The sequence below is a fragment of the Varanus komodoensis genome, unplaced genomic scaffold (genome assembly GCF_004798865.1).
Source record: "Varanus komodoensis strain SLA01 unplaced genomic scaffold, ASM479886v1 scaffold11, whole genome shotgun sequence".
In the NCBI taxonomy this organism is placed as follows: domain Eukaryota; kingdom Metazoa; phylum Chordata; class Lepidosauria; order Squamata; family Varanidae; genus Varanus; species Varanus komodoensis.
In genome coordinates, this window is record NW_025335317.1 from 107,339 (window position 1) to 125,552 (window position 18,214).

The 18,214-nt window shown below is 57.6% G+C and overlaps 1 protein-coding gene across 18 annotated transcripts in view; it reads left to right on the plus strand.

The window, feature by feature from the left end:
- CAMK2G (calcium/calmodulin dependent protein kinase II gamma) overlaps positions 1-18,214 on the plus strand; it is a 94,019-nt gene that overhangs the window by 25,423 nt on the left and 50,382 nt on the right. For all 18 annotated transcript variants that reach the window (XM_044420147.1, XM_044420134.1, XM_044420135.1 and 15 more), the window contains exon 3: positions 16,687-16,746. In XM_044420147.1, the coding sequence (XP_044276082.1) occupies positions 16,687-16,746 (60 nt within the window). The remainder of the gene's footprint in view (positions 1-16,686; positions 16,747-18,214) is intronic.

Consider the following 18,214-nt stretch of genomic DNA (forward strand, 5'->3'; position numbering starts at 1 on the left):
GAGGGAGTTTCTGCAAGTAGTTCCTGAAATGTCTGGATCACCCTCAAACCTAGGTGAGGGCAGGTGGCGGCATCTGTGTGGCACCGCCCCTGTTCCTGCGGTGTTGCGAGGAGAGGGGTTTGGGGAAATCTAGTTGGACCGAGAAGCTGGGAAGGGTTTATTTCAGTTGGGAAGACTCTCTTCCTATGAGGAATGCTAACGGCGTATACTTAATTTTTTAGGAAACGTGAAGTAGTTTCATTTGAAGAGTGACATTTGATTTACTTTTGGCAGCAGTTCCCCAGTTCTGCACAACACAATTTTTAGAAAAATCTGTCCAGAATTTCATATGCATACATAATTTTTGCACATGCAAAATTCAAAAGTATTTCTTGCAAACATTTTCCCTAATATGCCCTGTTATGTAGTGCTTTAGTGGATGTATGCATTTTTGTACAGCTATGTTATTGGAGTACAGCAGGAAAGGGTGAAGCCCAGCAAATAATTCTGTGAAGAAGGTGTGAAGAAGGTTGATTCAAGGAAGTACGTGCTTCCGATCTCATTGCAGATGTGATGGAAGAAAGCAAGTGGGAAGTCGGTGCAAACTCATCTTCAGTGCTGAGATGTGGTTCACTGATGTGCCTGAGTCAGGCTGTTGTCTTTTCTCCCAACTTTTTTTCCTTCTGGGAAGATGAAGTTACAAAGCAAGAAGTTGAGGGAGTTTTCTGCTCCCCTTCTTTCTCCAGAAGAGAGCCCCATCTCCGCAAGAGTTCTGGTTTCCATCACCTGCTTCTGGCACACAGGTTCCTCGCCCTCGCAGCAGGTGCTGCGGCCTCCAGAGGAACGTGCCGGCACCTCCCGTCATGTGCAGGCGGCGTGCGGCTCCTCCCCGTCTGTAGGCGCTGCGTGCGGGTGCCTTGGGACGACGGGCAGGCAGGGGCTTTTCTGCTTCCGCCACCTGGCCACTGCCGCTTCTGTCATCTCCTGGCCGGCAGCAGAGTCGGAGTAACAGTGCCGCAGACGGCAAGGCCATGGCACAGGCGAGCGGCCGGGCGCCACCTTTCCAGTCGGCAGGGAGCCAGGTGGGCAAGGGCAGCCCAAGCGCAAAGAGCAGCCAGAAACTCCACCATTGCTTTGGTTGGGTGGGAAATCACCACCCCACTTGCCGGGGGTGGAGGATCACATCCCGCACACTGGCCGGCCGGCCGGCCCTTGGCAGGAGGCCCTGACGCCGTCCAGGGTGGGACCCTCCCTTGGCGAATGCGTCCCTGGCGTGTTTCCGGCCCTTGGCTCTGGAACAGCCGCGTGGAGGGCAGCCCCCAGTCCTGTGCCTGTTTGTGAGGCGTGGCTTTTTCAGTGGGCTGCCCACTACATGGGGGGCAGCGTGCAATGGGCACCCACCATTCTCAGTTTGGGAACATCCTTCCTTCGAGCCAATAGGAGGGTGGACGAGCGGCTTCTGTGGACAGGACTGGTCATTCTGTCAATTCTGCTCATGAAGGAGGTGCCATCAGGCAAGGCAGCATGTTGTGTCCCAAGCCCTCCTCAGCGAAGCTGCTACACCTGGAAGGGAGCATGGCAGAAAGCCACGTGGGAAGGCATGGGAAGGACGTCCTCAAACAGCATCATCCAAACTGGATTCCACATTGGTGGACGGGGGCGGCGCCGGTCCTGCAGCGAGAGCTGCTGGGCAGGGACATCCCGACTCAGAGCACGGATGCTTCTCTGTGCCAGGCTTGTCTTTCCATTCACTGGCCGGGTTTAGACAACACGACAATCGGTCGTGCCTAACGACTCAGAGGAGTCGTTAGCACGCGTAAGAGAGCAAGAAGCTCCCAGTGAGAGTCAGGCTTTAGAGCAAGAAGAGTTCTATTTGGTGCCCATGGCACAAATGCACCCCACCCCCCGGCCACCTGACTGATGAAGTTCTTCTCCAGCCTCGGCGGAGCTGCATTCCTCAAAAAGATAGCGCAGGTTGCAGGCCGTGGGACAGCCTGTTGCCATGGAGGAGGCCCAGCTGAGGAGAAGACTTCGGCGCTTGAGCCAATTAGAAGAGAGGCAAGTCAAAGAAGGAGGAAGAGGAGTTTATCTGGCCCCCATGGGGAGGGGCGTCTCCGTCAGGTGAAGAGTGCGTCATAAATCTGAGATAGGTCAGAAAGGAGGGGGCAACTGCGTTGCTTAGAACTGCCATTAGTAGCTCCTGTACTATTCATTGCCTGCGTGTTTTTGAAGCTGTTTAGAATAAAAGGCTTTAAACCTTTATTGCCTGTTCCTGTGTGAGTAATTGGGAAGAGTGCTCCGGCCGCACAACACGATCCACCATTAGGGGCTGAATTGCTGTTGAATCGTGGGAAGTTGGGTTGTCGTACTGTCTGAACCCAGCGCTTTTTCATTGAGGCTGGGCTCTAACAGCCCGATTCAGCAGCATCCTGTGGTCCAGCAACAAGCCAAGTTCAAACCATGCACAGCCCTTGAGTGTGGGCTATCATGTTGTCTGAACCCAGGCATTCTAGGTGCTGGATCAGCTGTTGAGACGACAAGTTTTTATCTCGCTCTGTTGCTGCTGAAACGCATGCCTGTTTTGACTCACTCTGCTGTGTTACTCCAGAAGCTATGCATTAGTCATGCAGCCCAGCGGAGGAGCAGTTTTAATAATCTGATTCACCCGTTTGCCTGGGGACTTCGTCCTTCCCTTGTAGGGGCATTAGGCTCAAGATGGCCATCTCTTCAAACGCCCTCGCTCATTCCTCTTAAAGCAAATAGCGGATACACGCACATGGGTATTTTCTGTGGGCCAGATGGCTCCATCTCTGTCTGACTTGAGTGCTTGCTGATCCAGCAGCACCGCATCCGTAGACAGCAGGGGCTTTTCACTTTAGGTGACACATTTAAATCAGCTTTAGCCTGAAACTGTTGTTGCCTCTGCTGGCTCGGCTTTTATACTGTATTATGCTTTGTTTCCTGCCGTCCTCCACCCTGAGAACCGAATTATAGGCTGTCTGTAGATGCTGTTAATAAATGAATATAGCAGTATGGCTTGGTGTGCTTTGTTCGGAGAGGTGTTGAGCCCTGAATATATGTTAGTCGAGTGGTGGGGAACTTGTTGGTCTTCCAGGTGTTTTGGCATATAGCCCCCAACAGCCTTGAGCCAATATTGCCAGTGATGAGGGATCATGGTAACTGTTGGCCGAAACATCTGGGCAGCTATAACTTGCCCACCCTTGTCCTGGATGTACGCTTCAATTTAAGGAATGTCTCCTGACAGTACAATAATATTTATTTATTTAGGATATTTATATGCCATCCTTTGCAAAAGCCTCATTTTCATTGGATCTGGGAAAAGCAAGAGAATTTTGGGTTCTTCTTGCCAAGGTTCAGTCATGTCTGTTACTGGAGAAAGCAAAAGACACCCATCCGTCCCATTCAGATGGCTACTGCGCACTGCAGTGGTCCTTCAGGGTCGGGGTGAGGGCTGCTGTTGCTACAGCCAAAGGGCTGCCCCTGTCCCCTGCAGCCCCAGGCAGGCAAAGGATGGGGGGACTTGATTCGCTGGCCTTGCCGGAAGGCAGCAGGTCATCTGCCGTGTGCTGGAGGGGAAGCGGAGTCGCTGGACGGGGCTGCAGAAGTGAGCGCTGCTGGAGTGACTGCCGGCCTGTGTGGCGCACTCGTGGGGAAAGGAAGAGGGTGCTGTGCCCGGGCGCCTGATGCCTCACGCTCAGGAAAGGGGGCTGCTGCTACTGGGGAGCTGGCGCAGGATCAGCCGGCCCCCCTCTGCTGCTGCACCCAGAGCCTGGGAGAGACCTGGGGGGGAGGCCTCCGGGCTCCCTGGTCTGGAGCTGACCCCTGGCCGTCGCCCACGGCTGATTTCCGGTCTGCACCAGGTTCTGGACCAGCACGCTGCAGTTTGAGGAGTGGGCGTGGTGCTGGGAAAGGTCTGATCCGCCGGTGCTTTCCCCGGTGTGCTTCGCCTGTTGCCCTGCGCTCTCATTCAGAGGCTGCTGCACAAGGCTTGCCCGCGTCTGCTGAGATTTCGCCAACAGCCGAGCTTCCCCCAGTGCAGCCGTGGCCAGGAAGGCGCAGAAGCTGTGGTCCAATGGGCCCAGCCCTCCTCCCGGCTGCAGGCCAGCGCAGGGAAGGGGCCCGTGCTGGGTGTTCCCACTTTAGGGCCCGTCGCTGTGCCGAGCAGTGCTCGCCCCTGGCAGGGAGCCGTCTGCATTTGCTCCCCGGTGGCGTCACTGCCCACGCGGTGAGTCACTGGTAATGCCTCGGTGCTTATTTTAGCCCTGTCGCTGCCACCGGCCTGTAACCAGGAGCCAGGGAGAGATTTAAGCATTCGCGATAAGTACGTTAATCTCCTGCTGCCTTCCCTCTCTGACGCGTTATCTCCAGATGCAGTTTCCCGGGGCTCGGAGTGGCGGCCGAGGCGTCCTGGCCCAGGGCACTTCCGGTCTTTCACAGCAGAGGTGTCAGAACCTCAAGTGTGGCAGGGCACTTTCCAGCAGTCGAGCGAGGAACATTTTCCAGTTTGCTTCCGTAACGTTGGTGCCCGCTGCTTGGAAGATCTTCCCACTCTGTCCTCTGGCAGCTGGTTTTCTGGGGAATCCCACGGCCTGTTGCGGGTTTCTGGATCGACACGCGTGCTTTCTGGCATTGCTGCTGCGTCTGGGCCCTTCTGTTCCTCACGCCACTGATCCTGTGCTTTAGAAATCCGGCTGGGGACTGCTTGGCAGTGGTTGGCACTTCCGTGGGCGCCTTCAGGCACAGCTTTGATGCTCAATTGTCCCGCCCCATGTGGCGAATTTTAGGGTGGGCAGAGCACAGGCAGAGCCTTCCCTTTTTCTCTGCTGCTCCATTCAGCTGGTTGCTTAAGCAGAAGGCCTGCCAAGGGGCAAAAGGTGGGAGGCCCTGAGGCATCTTCTAACTGGTGGTGCTGGGAGTCCTCTAAGTGGACACCCCCCCATCCATTGTTAGGGATGTGCGTGCTGCCAAGCCATCTCCCCCACCAGCAGCTGGAGGGATTAAAACAACGATGCAGGGGTGCATTGTTAAAGGCAGATTAACCCTAGAAAGTCTGCATCAGGCATTGCCAGTCCACCCCGACATTGCGCCGTGTTTAAAAAAACAAACCTGAAGAGTCACAATCCGGGTCTGAAGAAAGCACCAGGGTGAGAGGGGCTGGCAGCAGCGTTGCGTGGCAGAGACGCCAGATTGCATGATTGCTGCGGGAGCGAGCGCAGGGTCACTGTGCCCATGAGGGTGCGGGGGGCTTCACGTGCGTGCAGTCGCCCTGGAAGGTGCAGGCAGTGTGCCTAGCCTGTGCTGCCACACGGGACATCGCTCCCGTGTTCATTTGGGGGGCAGGGGGGGCATGTGTGCGCATGTGTGCAAAATCACAGAATCGCAGAAGAGTAGAGTCAGAAGGGGCCACGGAAGCCTTCAGGTCCAAACCGCTGCTGGTGCAGGACACCAGTCTACACCCTCCCACTCGGGTGGTTGTTCAGTTTCCTTTTGAATGTCTCCAATGTGGGAGAGCCCACGGCCTCTCCAGGCAGCTGGTTCCACTGTCCCGTTGCTCTGACAGCAACGAAGCTTTTCCTGATGCCCAGCCAGAAGCTGGGTTCTTGCAACTTGATTATTCATCAAAATGATATCAGGACACCTCATTTTTGTAACCCTAACCCTACCCTGATACATACCCCTATCCTTAATATAGGGCTAAAGTTCCATAGAAAATAGGGTGATTTTGAAAAAGCCGTCCTTGAGTAGCTTTTTCTGCACAGCTCATCATTTCTGCCCATTCTAAACACATCCCAACCCTCAAAATCATGCCAAGACACCTCGTTTTGGCAACCCTAACCCTACCCTGGTGTACACCACTAACCCTAATATAGGCCTAAAGTTCCATTGAAAAGAGGACAATTTTGAAAAAGCCTTCCTTAAGTAGCTTTTTCTGCACAGCTCAACATTTCTGCCCATTCTAAACACTTTCCAACCATCAAAATCATACCAGGAAATCTTCGACTTGACTCTGATGCTAGCAAGAAGAGACCTCGACCTTCTTCTGTGAGGGATATCATGTCCCCCTCAGTGGGGATGTTGTGGCGTGAAGTGCTGCTAAGTTTGGTGTCAGCGAGGGGGATCCACTCGGCGGTGCCCTGAGCACCAGCACTCATGCGCCGGAAGCAGAAGTCGTTCAGGAGAAGCCGACCCAATTTTACACCCGAGGGATAAGGCCTGATTTGTGTCTTTCATGAATTCTGTAGAAAAGTGCCTCTGAACATGGGCTGAGCGACTCTTTTGCTGCTGAACAAGTGTGATGTGCGCCCTTCTGAGCAACTTGGCGCTCAGAGGCAGGATGCGCAGGGCTGTGGCTTGGCCCTGGTGGGAGCCAGCCCAGGGATCTGCCTGGACGTGAGCAGTGGTCCACCCGATCGCGGGACGCTGCCGGGAACCTTCTCTCGGCTTCCACACAGAGCGTCTGCTTCCTGCTTGTAGCAACTCTTCACGAAAGCAGGTTTTCTGTATAACTTGCCTGCTCCAACCCAGTTACATTTTGCGCAATATTGCAATTGATGCAGCATATTTCCACCCTTCCCTTCACTGTGGCAGCTCGGAGGGCCCCTCCTTGAGTCTTCCCTGTGTGGCGCTGGCCCGGGGCTGGGCTGGGCTGGGCTGAGGGAGGCACTTCGTTGCCGCTCGCCCAGGGATCCCCCCGCTAGGTGGGGCTCGGAGCTCGCCGCCGCCCGGGGTGACGCTTGCCCCCAGGGATCAGACCAGGAGCTGCCCCGGGTGCCAGCGCTCAGCCACGCCGGCAGGCCTCGCGGGGCACCGGCCACCTCAGCCAGCAGGTACAGCGCCTCCCCCTCGCGCTCATTCCTCAGCCTGGGACGTGTGTGGCACGTGTTCTCACATCTACAAATTGTGTCAGTTCTGCCTTCTGCCAAAACCCCTACCTTGTCTAGGATAAAAGAATCCTTAATTCACTGACGAAGGAGCTGGTTAGAGTAGATGCTAATTCCCATCAATATTTGTCCTCGATATGGTTTTGCTCATAAGAGCCATCTGTTAATGACAACTGGATAGGAGTGAGTTGCATGTGAATGTTCCCTTTCTCACACAGCCTCTATTTAAGTGGAAAAGGGTAGCCGGAGGCAAGAGGGACCTGGTGGTAGGCAAAGGAAGGCCTGCCCTCCCCAGGGGGAGTGAGGGGCTGCGGAAGGCGAGCCGGAGGGCGCGTCCCGCCCTGCCTCTGCGTTCTGGGCAGCAGCCAGGTGGGGTCCTGGGAGGAAGGCCCCCTGCGCCACACAAAGCCGCTCGGTCCCTCCCTTGTCGGCCCCACTTTTCCAGCTGGCTTGGCCTTTTCTTCGCCCTTATCCCACTGCGGTGTCAAGGTGCTCCTTTGCTCTGTATACGTAGCGTTTGATGGCACACAGACTTTGCTTTGCAGTCGGAAGATGGGTATGTACTGAGCTCACGTCTCCTAATCTTCTGCACCCGGCCCTACCTTGGAGAAGTTGGTTTGCCTCGTGCATCCTGTCGTCAGCCGCTCTCGCCGGTCCCTCCCTTGCACCGCACCTTGCCTGGGCACAGGAGTGTGGTGCTCCACATCCCTCTCTTTGCGCTCTGTGTAGGAGTGTGGCTGTCGTACTTTGGAAGCTGCCCTGCCACGCCTTCCTTCGGGATCAGTCGGCAAACGCTTACAACAAATTCTGGGACAGCAGCTTGTGCTTACAGTGCTCGTTATCTCTGGTGTCTTGGGGCGGCCACTGGAGTGCTAACTTCATCGGACAGAGTGCTGAAGTGCGACCTCTCCCTCTGCCCTGGCGGCTCAGCAGCAGGCAGATACTGGGGGGTGGCGCGGTCTTGCAGACGGGTCTGCCGGTGGTGGCAGGCCAACTCTGGCTTCCCCCATCTGCACAATCCTCGCTGAGTTTGCTTGTTGTTAACTTTGCTAGCGACATGCCGACAGCTTGAAAATGGAGCACAGATTGGGCCTGCCCTCTGCTTCCCTTGCTAGCAGTGCTGACTTGCCCCAGAACGGGCGGAGCACAGCCTATTCAAGCTGGATGCCAGGAAGCGCTTCCTGGCGGTTAGGCACCCAGGGCATGGAGCGGGCTTCCACAGAGGGCGGCTAAGGCCCCATCGGGGAGGGTGTTCAAGGACAGGCTGGACGTGCACATGGTGGGCATGTCGTGAGCAGAGCCGGCTGGAGCCGAGGTCAGACTGGATGCCCTTCTGACTCACTCTGTTTCTATGTTTCCATGTTTCTCTATGTTTGTATTGTTTTCTAGGAGAGGGTGGAGCAAGGGGTTAAAGCAGGTGCCATTCTAAGAATATTCTCTTGTGGAGACCCCAAAGTTGATGGGTTGATTCCGTTTTAAGTCCAGAAGAAAAATAAAGTAAAACCGCAAAAAAATATTGTGATTTGTGTGTACGCTTAAGGCTAAATTTGCATTATTTGTGGAGTCCTGCTGTAAACCTGAAGGCACCTCTGGGTTATCTTACGAAGGCGGACAACCAGCAGCAGAGGACTGCTGCCTGCCCCGTGCGTTGTCTCCTCCCCTTCTCCTCAGTGGCCTGGTTTTCATCCTTCCTGAAGGGCAGGCTCCTTGGGCCAGGGATGGCGAAGCTGTGCGCTCTCTCGCTGCCCGTGCAGGGGGGAGCAGCGTAGGCGCCCCCCCAGAGCCACACACTCCCCGCCACTGCCGTGCAACCTAAGCTGCGCTGGCGCCCACCCTTCTCAGCTTGGCTAGGAGCACGGGACGTGTCTTGGCCCGGCGGCCCGGCTCGTTCTCCGGGGCAGAGGAAGTTCCGTGGGCCTCAGGCTGGCTGGGAGAGGAGACACTCACTCACGCTGCAGGGGAGAGAGGTGGTGCGCAGCTCCCATGCCGAGTGGCAGCAGTGCTAATTCAGACGAGCAGAGAGATGCAGGGGGCGTGTGGCTCCGAGTGCTCGCGGCTTCTGTGGCAGCAGTGGTGGCCGGGGTTATCTGGATCCTGCTCCGAACCAAAGGGGGCACCCTCTTTTTAGCACTTCCACCTGGCCACAAGGATAATAGCATCCGCGTCCAGTTCCCTCATCACTGGAGAACCGTGGCCCCACTCACTCAGTGGCTGCCTCCCATGGGGGAATGGGTCACAGCTAAGCCACCTAGATGCTGTCCTCTTAAAATCAAACATGGTGCCATCTGGCAGAGGTGGACATGGGGTTCATGGTGTGAACCCATGAAGCAGTGTGATACTGTCAGAGCATAGGTTTGTCTGATTTGCCACTCCTTCTGACTGGTGCTGGCTCTCCCAGATGTCTAACAGAGGAATCTTTCTCATGTATATTCTCTTGAGCCATCAGGAGATGTCAGAAGTTAAAAATAGGACCTTCTGTATGCAGCCCACCAAGCTGTGCTCAGAAGGGGAAGCTTCTGGCTGGAGCACAGGAAAATGCTAAGCTGGCATGGTCCATAGTACATGGAATCCCTTCATGCACAGAATCTCGTGGTGGCACCCAAATGAGCGGGAAGGCAACCAAGTGAGCTTCAAGTGCTGCGCAAAAAATTGCAATGTAAAAACTCTTGGAGATAATGCACAGCATGGGAAAGAAAGAAAGAGGGAGGGAGGGAGGGAGGGAGGGAGAGGGGGGGCAGCGCAAGGGCAGAATCCCATCAGATGCTTCAGCCAGGTCCATGTCCAGGTCTGCCAGCCTGCCTCCTTCAGAAGGGAGCATTGCAGGCTCCCCCGGATGCGCTATCGTGCCGGTGGTGGGGGTGTATCCTCCACAGAGGAGGACTGGTGGTTCATGAGCACCCCTCTTGCTTCTGCCCACAAAAGCCTGGAACTGCCAATTATGTGGCTAAAATCCAGAAAGAAAGACGGCGGCACCTATCCAGAGTGGAGTCGATTTAAATCAATCGACTGAAAGCCTCGCACAGGTGCCGAAGCCCAAATGCGAGATGCTGGAGACTGCAAAGAAGAACGTGCCTTTTCTGCACGGCAAAAATGTTTTAAAATAAACATGCAGAGTGGAGAAAAAGACCTTCATCCCATTGTTGCTGTGCAAATCTGTGTGCACGACATCAGTGCCAAGCTTCAAGAAGCTCAGTAGATGCAAGTGGCTGGTTGGGAGCGGAGCGGGTCTGCCCAGGAAGCCGGGTGTGGGGAGAGGGGAGCAAGCAGTGAACGCGACGGCTCTTGAGTAGAACACTCCTGGGGTCGCCAGAGCCTCTGCGCATCGCCTGAGATCTACCATAATATCCTTTCCCTGGGGGAGAAAACCTAGAATGGCCGCAGGCCATAAAAGAGACCCAGCCTGGGAATATTTCAGTGAAGTTTCTCTCCCCATGGTTCAGGCAGGCATGCAAGCACATTATGTAGAAGACCGTGATATGAATCTGGTCTCACTGACAGGTGATTTCAGTTGCAACTTAAATCATTTTATCTAAATCACATTCACCCTAAGCAGAAGCGAATCTCCCTCCCAGAAGAGGTCGGGGTGGGGGAGCAGGCCGCTTCAGGGTCACTGCCGCTGGCTGTTACGTCACGTGGAACTTAGCCACTCGTTTGCTGAGCAACTGCTTGTCCTTCCCGTGCACAGAGCTCAGGGATGATAAACTTCCAAATTTGTTCTTCAAGAATTCAAAATTCTTTTTGCCATGCTGCCTCTGAAGTCAGAATTGTACTTCTGGCATCAGTGAAAATGCATTTGCCCGCTGGGCAGGCGCAAGGCTGCCAGTCTGCCTTGAGCGCCTTCTTTTGTCCCTTAAGCATGGAAACATTTTGGAAAACATGAATGAAATGCACAATTGTATATTCCTGGTACTGATATTAAACAAATATCACCATTACAGATAGCAGTTCTTACTAGACACATTGTTGCCGAGGACTGATCACACAACCACTTTTAATCTGTTGAGAATCAGTGCTGTTAAAAACCTCTTCCAAAACAGCTTAACAATGCTAGGAGCATCTTGCCCAGGATCTGCTCCCCAGAGTGCCGTTCGGCTTCCTCTCCGATGGGCATGGCCTCGTGTGTCCCTCTGGCCGTGCCAGTAGCACTTTCTGAGTCAAATGAGCACACAGAGGGTCGGCTTGTGGATCCTCCTCTGTCTAAAGAAACATCACAGATCGAACAGCATTGAGGAACCGCTATTTCTTCTCCTGATCTCATCACCAGTGTAGCATTTATGTCGCATTTTCTAGAGTGTGGCGCATTGCATCTTCACTGCCTGGCATGAGTGCTGCAAGAACTTGGGGGGCTCATAAGTCTCAGTCTGGTGTGGATCCGAGGGAGCTGCAGAGGATGCGCCCTGCCATGGTATGGCCACCATACTTCAGCAGAGAGGGGCCAAGGGACGGGCTGATCCGAGTTCTCATTTTGCTTTAAGCAGGATAGCAGAGCAGCTAACAAAATACTGAGTGCCCTTCTTAACCTTGCAGGTGATGCCAGCAGCTAACAGGTGGGGTCCCACTGAGTCACCGCGTTCACACCGCCCACTGGACTCAAGAGGGCCGGGTGAGCTCTGTGGTCCTGCCCATTCCTGCCCGGGAGGCAGGGCAGGGCAGGGCAGGGCCGGGCAGGGAGCGATCAGGCGGTGAGGGCCGCTGGAGCTGCTGCCCTGGGGAGGAGCCGCTCCTGCTGCTTGTGCTGCCCGCGGCCGGAGGGTGGCAGAGCCACGAGGCGCAGGACCTGCCCGGGGGCTTCTCCTCTGTGTCAGCCAGCCGTTTGGCAACTCTGCGCGGACGTGGGAAGGGGAGAAGGGGGTGCACCCAGGGCACTCTGGCCTGGCTGCTGGAGAATACTTTGTGTGGGGCCCTCAGGCCCAGTGCCAGGCATCGAGACGGGATGTGTCGTGCCCAGGTGAGTCCCAGCGGACGAGTGGGCTGCACCGGCTTCCAGGCAGTTTCCGCAGTCAGTTCCTGTTTGATAGACGTAAAGGTGAAGAAGTGCCTTGAGGTCGATCGTGCTAAAGGCAGCGAAGGGCCGAGGGAAAGGCGCTACAGGCCTGTGGCCTGCACAGCACAGAGGATCTGCCGACCTGTGGCATGAGCCTAGTCGGTTTTCCCAGGCCCTGGCAGCTCGTTCGGAAGAGACGGTCAGCGAGCGGCTGCGGAAGGAAGTGGCGACTTGCACCACGTGGCCCCCGAACTCGGTCCAGAGTGGCTGGTGCCCCGCGCAAAGGCAGCGAGCCCATGTTGCAGGGCAGGCTGCCCCGTGGGGCGCGAGTCCCCGCCACCCAGCACGGGGGCCTGCGGAACGCCGCGGCCTCAGTGGCCCCTCCGGGAAGCCGGGCCTGGGCTGCGGGGTGGGCCTCCCGGGCGAACTGCCCGCGTCCGTCCCGGAGCCTGCGGCCGCTGGGCATTCCGCGGGTCACATGAGCCGCTGGAGTAAGTGTCCGGAGAGCAGTGCTGTCTGCATTCCAAGGGAGTCAGTGGTGGGGATCCCAGGCCCATTTTTACCTGACCTTTCCCTGAGCGTGGAGGCGCATGCTGCGGCGGTCCGGGCAGAGACCTCCGCAGCCGGAGCGAGCTGGAGCCCTGCCTGTGTGCAGGTCTGCCTGTTTTGTTGCCCTGGAGACGGAGCAGCGTGGAATTCTTTCCCCCGACCAGAAATAGTTTCCTGTGCCTTGTGACTGGAGCGCTTTCCTTCTTGGTGGGCAGCCAGCTGTGAGTGCGTGTGGGCAAGCGCTTGGACGAGGCCGTCCCTGAGCCCAGCGGTTGGGGCCCGTGTCCGCGGCACATGTCGGAGTGCGGCACTGGCCTGCGTCTCCCGTCTCCGGTCGCGCCGGAGGGTGTCAGGTTTCCCGGAGCAGTTGCTCTTGATTTATGTCTCTGATGGCACCTTGCTGGTTATGTCATGCCTGCCGCGCCTCCGAGCCCGTCAGCTGCCCACCTTGGCTGGCTGGTGGCCTGCAGCACGGCCCTGTCTTCTCCACCCGCCACTCTCCCGGCGGCCTGCATCCTTCCCTGCACGGCGGCCCTGAGGAGAACCCCTCTTGCGAGCGTGGAGGCCGCGCGGCACCTTCAGCCGCAGGACCCGGGCTCTTGCGGGCCAGAGAGCAGGCGCCACCTGCAGCAGTGGTGCGTGCAGAGGCTGCGAGGCTCCAGGTTCCAGTGGAGGGCCTGCGGATCGGCTTGAAGCATTGATTTATTAAAGCATTTGTATGCCACCCAGTTGTGCCACCGCAGCTCTGGGCAGCTCACAACCGCGAGATAAAGACACAGTAAAAATGTAATAAAAACCACAACACATTAAAAACAGCAGTAAAATGCAGCAAAAAGTGCAAAACCAAGGTCTTATGGCAAATAGTTATTAAATTACTTTTTCAAAAGGAAGAACTTTGCCTGGCGCCAAAAAGAGAGTGAGGCGCATTCCACATGTGGGGTGCAGCTGCAGAAGAGTCCCTGCTCCTTGCGTGCCCCCCTCCCCCCCTCTTTGCTGCAGCAGGTCTGCCTCCGTGAAGCTGCACAGGTGGGGGGGGGGGCACAAGCCACTGCAGCCCCAGGAGCGGTGGAGAGGGCCTCTGGGGCGCAGATGCTCGCAGCGTGGACGGGGGTGGTGCGCGGGGTCCCCACAGCAGGGTCGGGCTGTGAGGCAGCGGGGAGTGAGGAGCTGATGCTTCGTGATCGCAGTGTGGTCCAACCCTAATCTGGCAAAGAGCACGGGGTGTGGGGGAGGATTTGCTCTAGCCTGCTTTCCGTCCTGAAGACCTAGTTTTCTGTTTGCAGTGAGGGTTTCTAAATTGCTTGTTCACTGATGTGTTTTTGCATTCTGCGTAATGCATATAACAGCTCTGCACCCAAGTCTGTCTCCACAACTGCACAATGCGGAGAGCAGCTCTTTCACCGTGCAAGTATGAATGGGGACTTCTGCTGTGCGGGGAGTCGGGCTTTGCGCTGCAGCGGTGCGCAGACTGCTCCCCCGAGCCGTGTCTAAGGGCCAGGTGTGTGGCTGGGGCCGGGGCCTCCGGGGGTGCCGTGCCCTTGCAGCCCCCAAGCCAGGCAGCAGGCCGTGTGCCATGCCATGCCGTGCCAGAGGCAGTCCCTCCAGGGTTGGGAAGGAGGCCGGGAAGCAGCCTCACCTCTCTGCTTGCCACTGCCGTGGCGAGAGGCCGGCCCTGCTCTGCCTGACACAAGTAACGCCTGCGTGTCCTTTGCTGACTTTCCGGCTTTGTTTTCACCTTGCCCAGCCATGGCCTCTGTCTCTTTTTGCTGCGGCTGGAAGGGGACTTGATCACTGAGTCGGCAAATGGCTTTTCTGTCTGATGCATGGTGACTAGACAGGGCCCTCTGGCACCTTTGCCCGCCCGCCGTGTCCTCGATCCACACGCCAACGTCGCGTCCGATTTTTCAGGGTTGCAGAGAAGCTGCTGCCTCAGTGCTTTTTCGCCTAATCCAGATGACAACCCTGCTGGGACTGACATGGCTGTTCTGCCACCACGAATGTCCTTCTTGGGACGCAGAGAGAGCGAGCGGCACGTCCTCGCCCCCGCCTCCCCGTGCCACGGCGTGGCTGCGGAGCTGAGCTGCCCTGCCCTGCCCTGCCCTGCCTTCCCTCGTCGTGTCTCCTGAGCAGCGGGCGGAGGGAGGGCAAGCCCTTTGCTTTGGAGGCCTGACCGCCTGCCGTGATCCCTCCGTGGCCTTCAGACCCGATGGTGCGTTCAGTTCATGCTTGTGCCAAGGCACCCTCTTGGGCACTGGGCGGAAGTGGTGCAGGAGGGCCAGAGGCGTGTCCAGCTGCTTGCTCGATGGCTGGAGCATTTGCGCCTGGGGGTTTTCCGGAGACGTGTGGTAACTGAGGAGGAAGACAATCACAGGAGGCACAAGAATTCATTTATCCAACAAACTCTGTACAATCACAGCTTGTTGTGGGCTCGGAGTCCCTTCTCCACAGGAATATTTTACTATTGCAGAAGGTTAACGCCATACACATTTCCATTAAGAAAAACCACAACAGAAAAATACTCAGCTTTGTATCCAGAACTGGGTGGATGAATGCTGCGCCAGATGAAATAGCAGCTTCATGTAGAAAACCAGTCCACCATTAGTTTAAAAAAAAAAAAGCGTTGCCTGCGTTGTCCTTCAGTACCTCACTGGCATCTCACTGCAGGTCTCCGGATGCCTTTCTGCTGTGGCCTTCTGTGCTCTGGTGTCCCCTGCTCTTTGGCATGGCAGTTCCCAGCATTTGTGGCCATTGGCCTGCTGGCAGTGCTGATGGGAACTGGAAGCGGAAACATCGGGGGTGCCAGTCTGGGGAAGGCTGATGTGGATGTTGGAGAGCAAAGGGGACAAGGAGCCCTGAGGTGACGAGGCTGCGCAGCCGTTTCTCAGCTCCGCTTTTTCCGAGTGGCCTTGTGCACGGGCAGGGGCCTCCGGGGCAGGGGCAGCGTCCCGGCCTGCCACAGTTCAAGAAAACAAACCGTGTTGCATGCCCCTTGTCCCATTTGGGGAAGGATCAGGGTGACCAAAGCAGCCTCCATGCAAAGCCAGCCCCGACACTGGATTGAGATGTGTCCACATCGTCAGTTGCATGGGTGAGTTGACCAGGCACGGGAAGCTGCCCCCTGTCTCAGGTCTGGCTATTTGTCCACTGGCAGCCGAGGGCGAGGGCTTCGTGCTGACTGCTGTCTTGCCTTTCAGAGAAGTTATGGCTCCCCCCACTTTGGGAAGCTGGTCATGCAGTGGGACTACCTGGGGAGCTCTGTGTCGTTTACCTGCCAAGCAAGGGAGTGTGTATTTCCAAGAGAGTCCCGTGCTGCTACTTTTGAGAGGTTACGGATGCTCCGTGATGTATGTTTGCAGAACTGCTCTCATTCTCCACTGAGAGTGCTTTGCGCAACAGCCGCCCCATGAAGCGCAGCCACTGCGCCGTCTTCCCAGGGCCCAGGTCCAGTGCGGCTGTGCTCCCCGCACCATGACAGCAAAGCCGCAAGGGGAGGCAGTGCCCATGGACGACTCCAGCAGCCTCAGTGTGGGTCTGCCTACACTCTTGCCCAAATGTGCTTGATTTCGTGAAGGCACCGACAGCTTCCCTCCTGCAAGACGCCTTCAGACTCTTTGTCTTTGCAAAAACAGATGCTGCAGATCAGTGTTGGCATCTGTTGGGGGGTCGGGCTGAGCAAGGTGTCCGCGGTGCATGTTCATGGCTTCGTGGAATTTGAGCCTGCTCAGGACTGTTCCTCTGCACACAACGTCTAGCCTCGTGGAGTGTTAGTCCTGCGAGTGTCTAGCTGGCTTGTATGGAGCGAGGCCTTGGAACAGCTGCCCAGAGGCTCAGGAGGGGCATGGAGGCTCACCTGGAAGTGCTGTGCCTTGGACCGGGCCTCCTCCCTGCCCCCCCCCCCCCGACAGGCAGAGCTGGATGGAAATCCTGACTCATGAAACCCGCTGGGTGCCCTGGGCTGGGTGCCAGGCTGGCCTCCTCGCACACTTGTGGCACAGACTTCTAGGAGTGCAGTGAAAGCGGCAGGTTCTCGATGCGCAGGAAGGGCATTGCACCGGCAGAGATCCTGCATGGGGGGGGGGGGGCAGTCGCATTTCTGTGACGTTCTCCCGCGCAGATGGGGGCAGCCTTCTCTGCAAGGGCACGGCCCTGCACCGCCGGTTTGGGGTCAACATCAGCAGTGGGAGAAGGTGGCTGCCAGGCTCTTGGGCAGGAACAGGAGGGCTGGAGCAGACTTCGTCAGCTCATGTTTCCTTCCTTTTTTTTTCTCCTCAGACCACCAGAAACTGGAACGTGAAGCTCGGATATGCCGGCTGTTGAAGCACCCGAACATCGGTGAGTGCCCCGCAGGAGGCCTGCACCGGGCCTGCAGCTGGCTCGTGATTTCTCTCGGGCGATGGGCGGGGGTTTGCGGCTGCCGTGCCAGCCCCGTTTTGGGATGCAGATGCAGGGGCAGGGAGCTCTCGTCTCGGGCGTGGGGCGCTTCCGTCTTCCCACCGGGCAGGCAGACTCTTCCCCAGCGAGGCAGCACCCAGCGGCCCCTTCTCCGCCCCCCGCTCTGCATCCCTCCTCTTGGCCCGCTGCCCTGCCCAGAAGCGGAAGGCGGCGGCTGCTGTGACCGCTGGATCGCCCCTTGGCTTGCCCCGCCTGCTGCGGCCTCCGCACCTGCCCTGCTAGCTCTGGCCAGAGGCGTGTGCGGGGGCAACACCCAGGCTCCCCCGAGGGGCTTTGGAGCAAACCTGCCCCCACCCTTCTGTTGCGAGAGCAGCTGCCCCGCTAGTCTGGGATGCTGGCAGACAAGGGCGCGCAGGCCGTGTGCTTCCCCTCCCGCACCGTGTGGCGTGCAGGGGCCTCCCCCCTCCTAACACCTGGGCAGGACCCTGTGGGCACGACTCTGCAATGAAACACTTCCCCTGACAGGCGCACCGAAACACCCTGGGAGCCGGGGAAGCCTGGAAGTGCTCCCGCGGAAGCCAGGGCGCCCCCACAGCCCCCAGCCGGCATGGCATGGCCACTCGTCGCCCCTGCTGAGAAAGGCCCCTCGCCACGGCCAGGCCCGGCACACTGCTGGGGTGGGAGCTAGCAGCCAGGCCCCGGAGGAGCGTTACTCCTTGGGGCCGCCGGCATCACTCTGGAGCCTGGCGAGACCCCGCCGCATCTCCCAGTGCGCCCAGGCTGGGGCCGGTCCTGGAGCAGGAGGAGCCTTCCTTGCCGGCCGCTGTGGGGCCAAGAGGTGGGAGGGAAGGCCCAATTTCTTCTCCCTTTCTGGTGGAAACATTTGGGGTGGGAAAGAGTTTGAGGTGGGGCTGCAAGTTGCTGAATGATTTCCCTCAAAGCCTGAACCAGGAGGCGCAACCAGTGGGTTGTGTGGGACTCCCAGGTGGCTCTCGGCCGGGTGGTCTGTGGCACTCTTCCAAGAAGTTTTGGGGCCGGCCGTGGGGGCCATTGCTGCGCTCTTTTGGAGCCTCCTGGAGGGGTCTCCAGCAGGTGGTGTCCAGGGGTTGTCCCGGGGAGCAGGCCTGTTGTCCTGGGAAAGAGGAGGCTTTGGCCTGGAGACTCAGCTCGGCATCCCAGGGACTCTCATAAGGCAACTTCAGGAAAGACAGTAGGAAGAGACGGTGCGGAGGAGTAAGGCAGGCCAGGAAGGGGCTGAAAGGTCTGCCCGCGGTGGCTTTCTGCAGCTGCCTCCGCCCCAGCCTGCTTTGTGGGTCGAGAGACCGGGAACCCTGAGCTTGCCACGAGGGTAAGCGCTCGCGGCTGGGGAAGGGCCGGCCGCGTTTCCCGTCTAGGGTCCCGTGCCGCG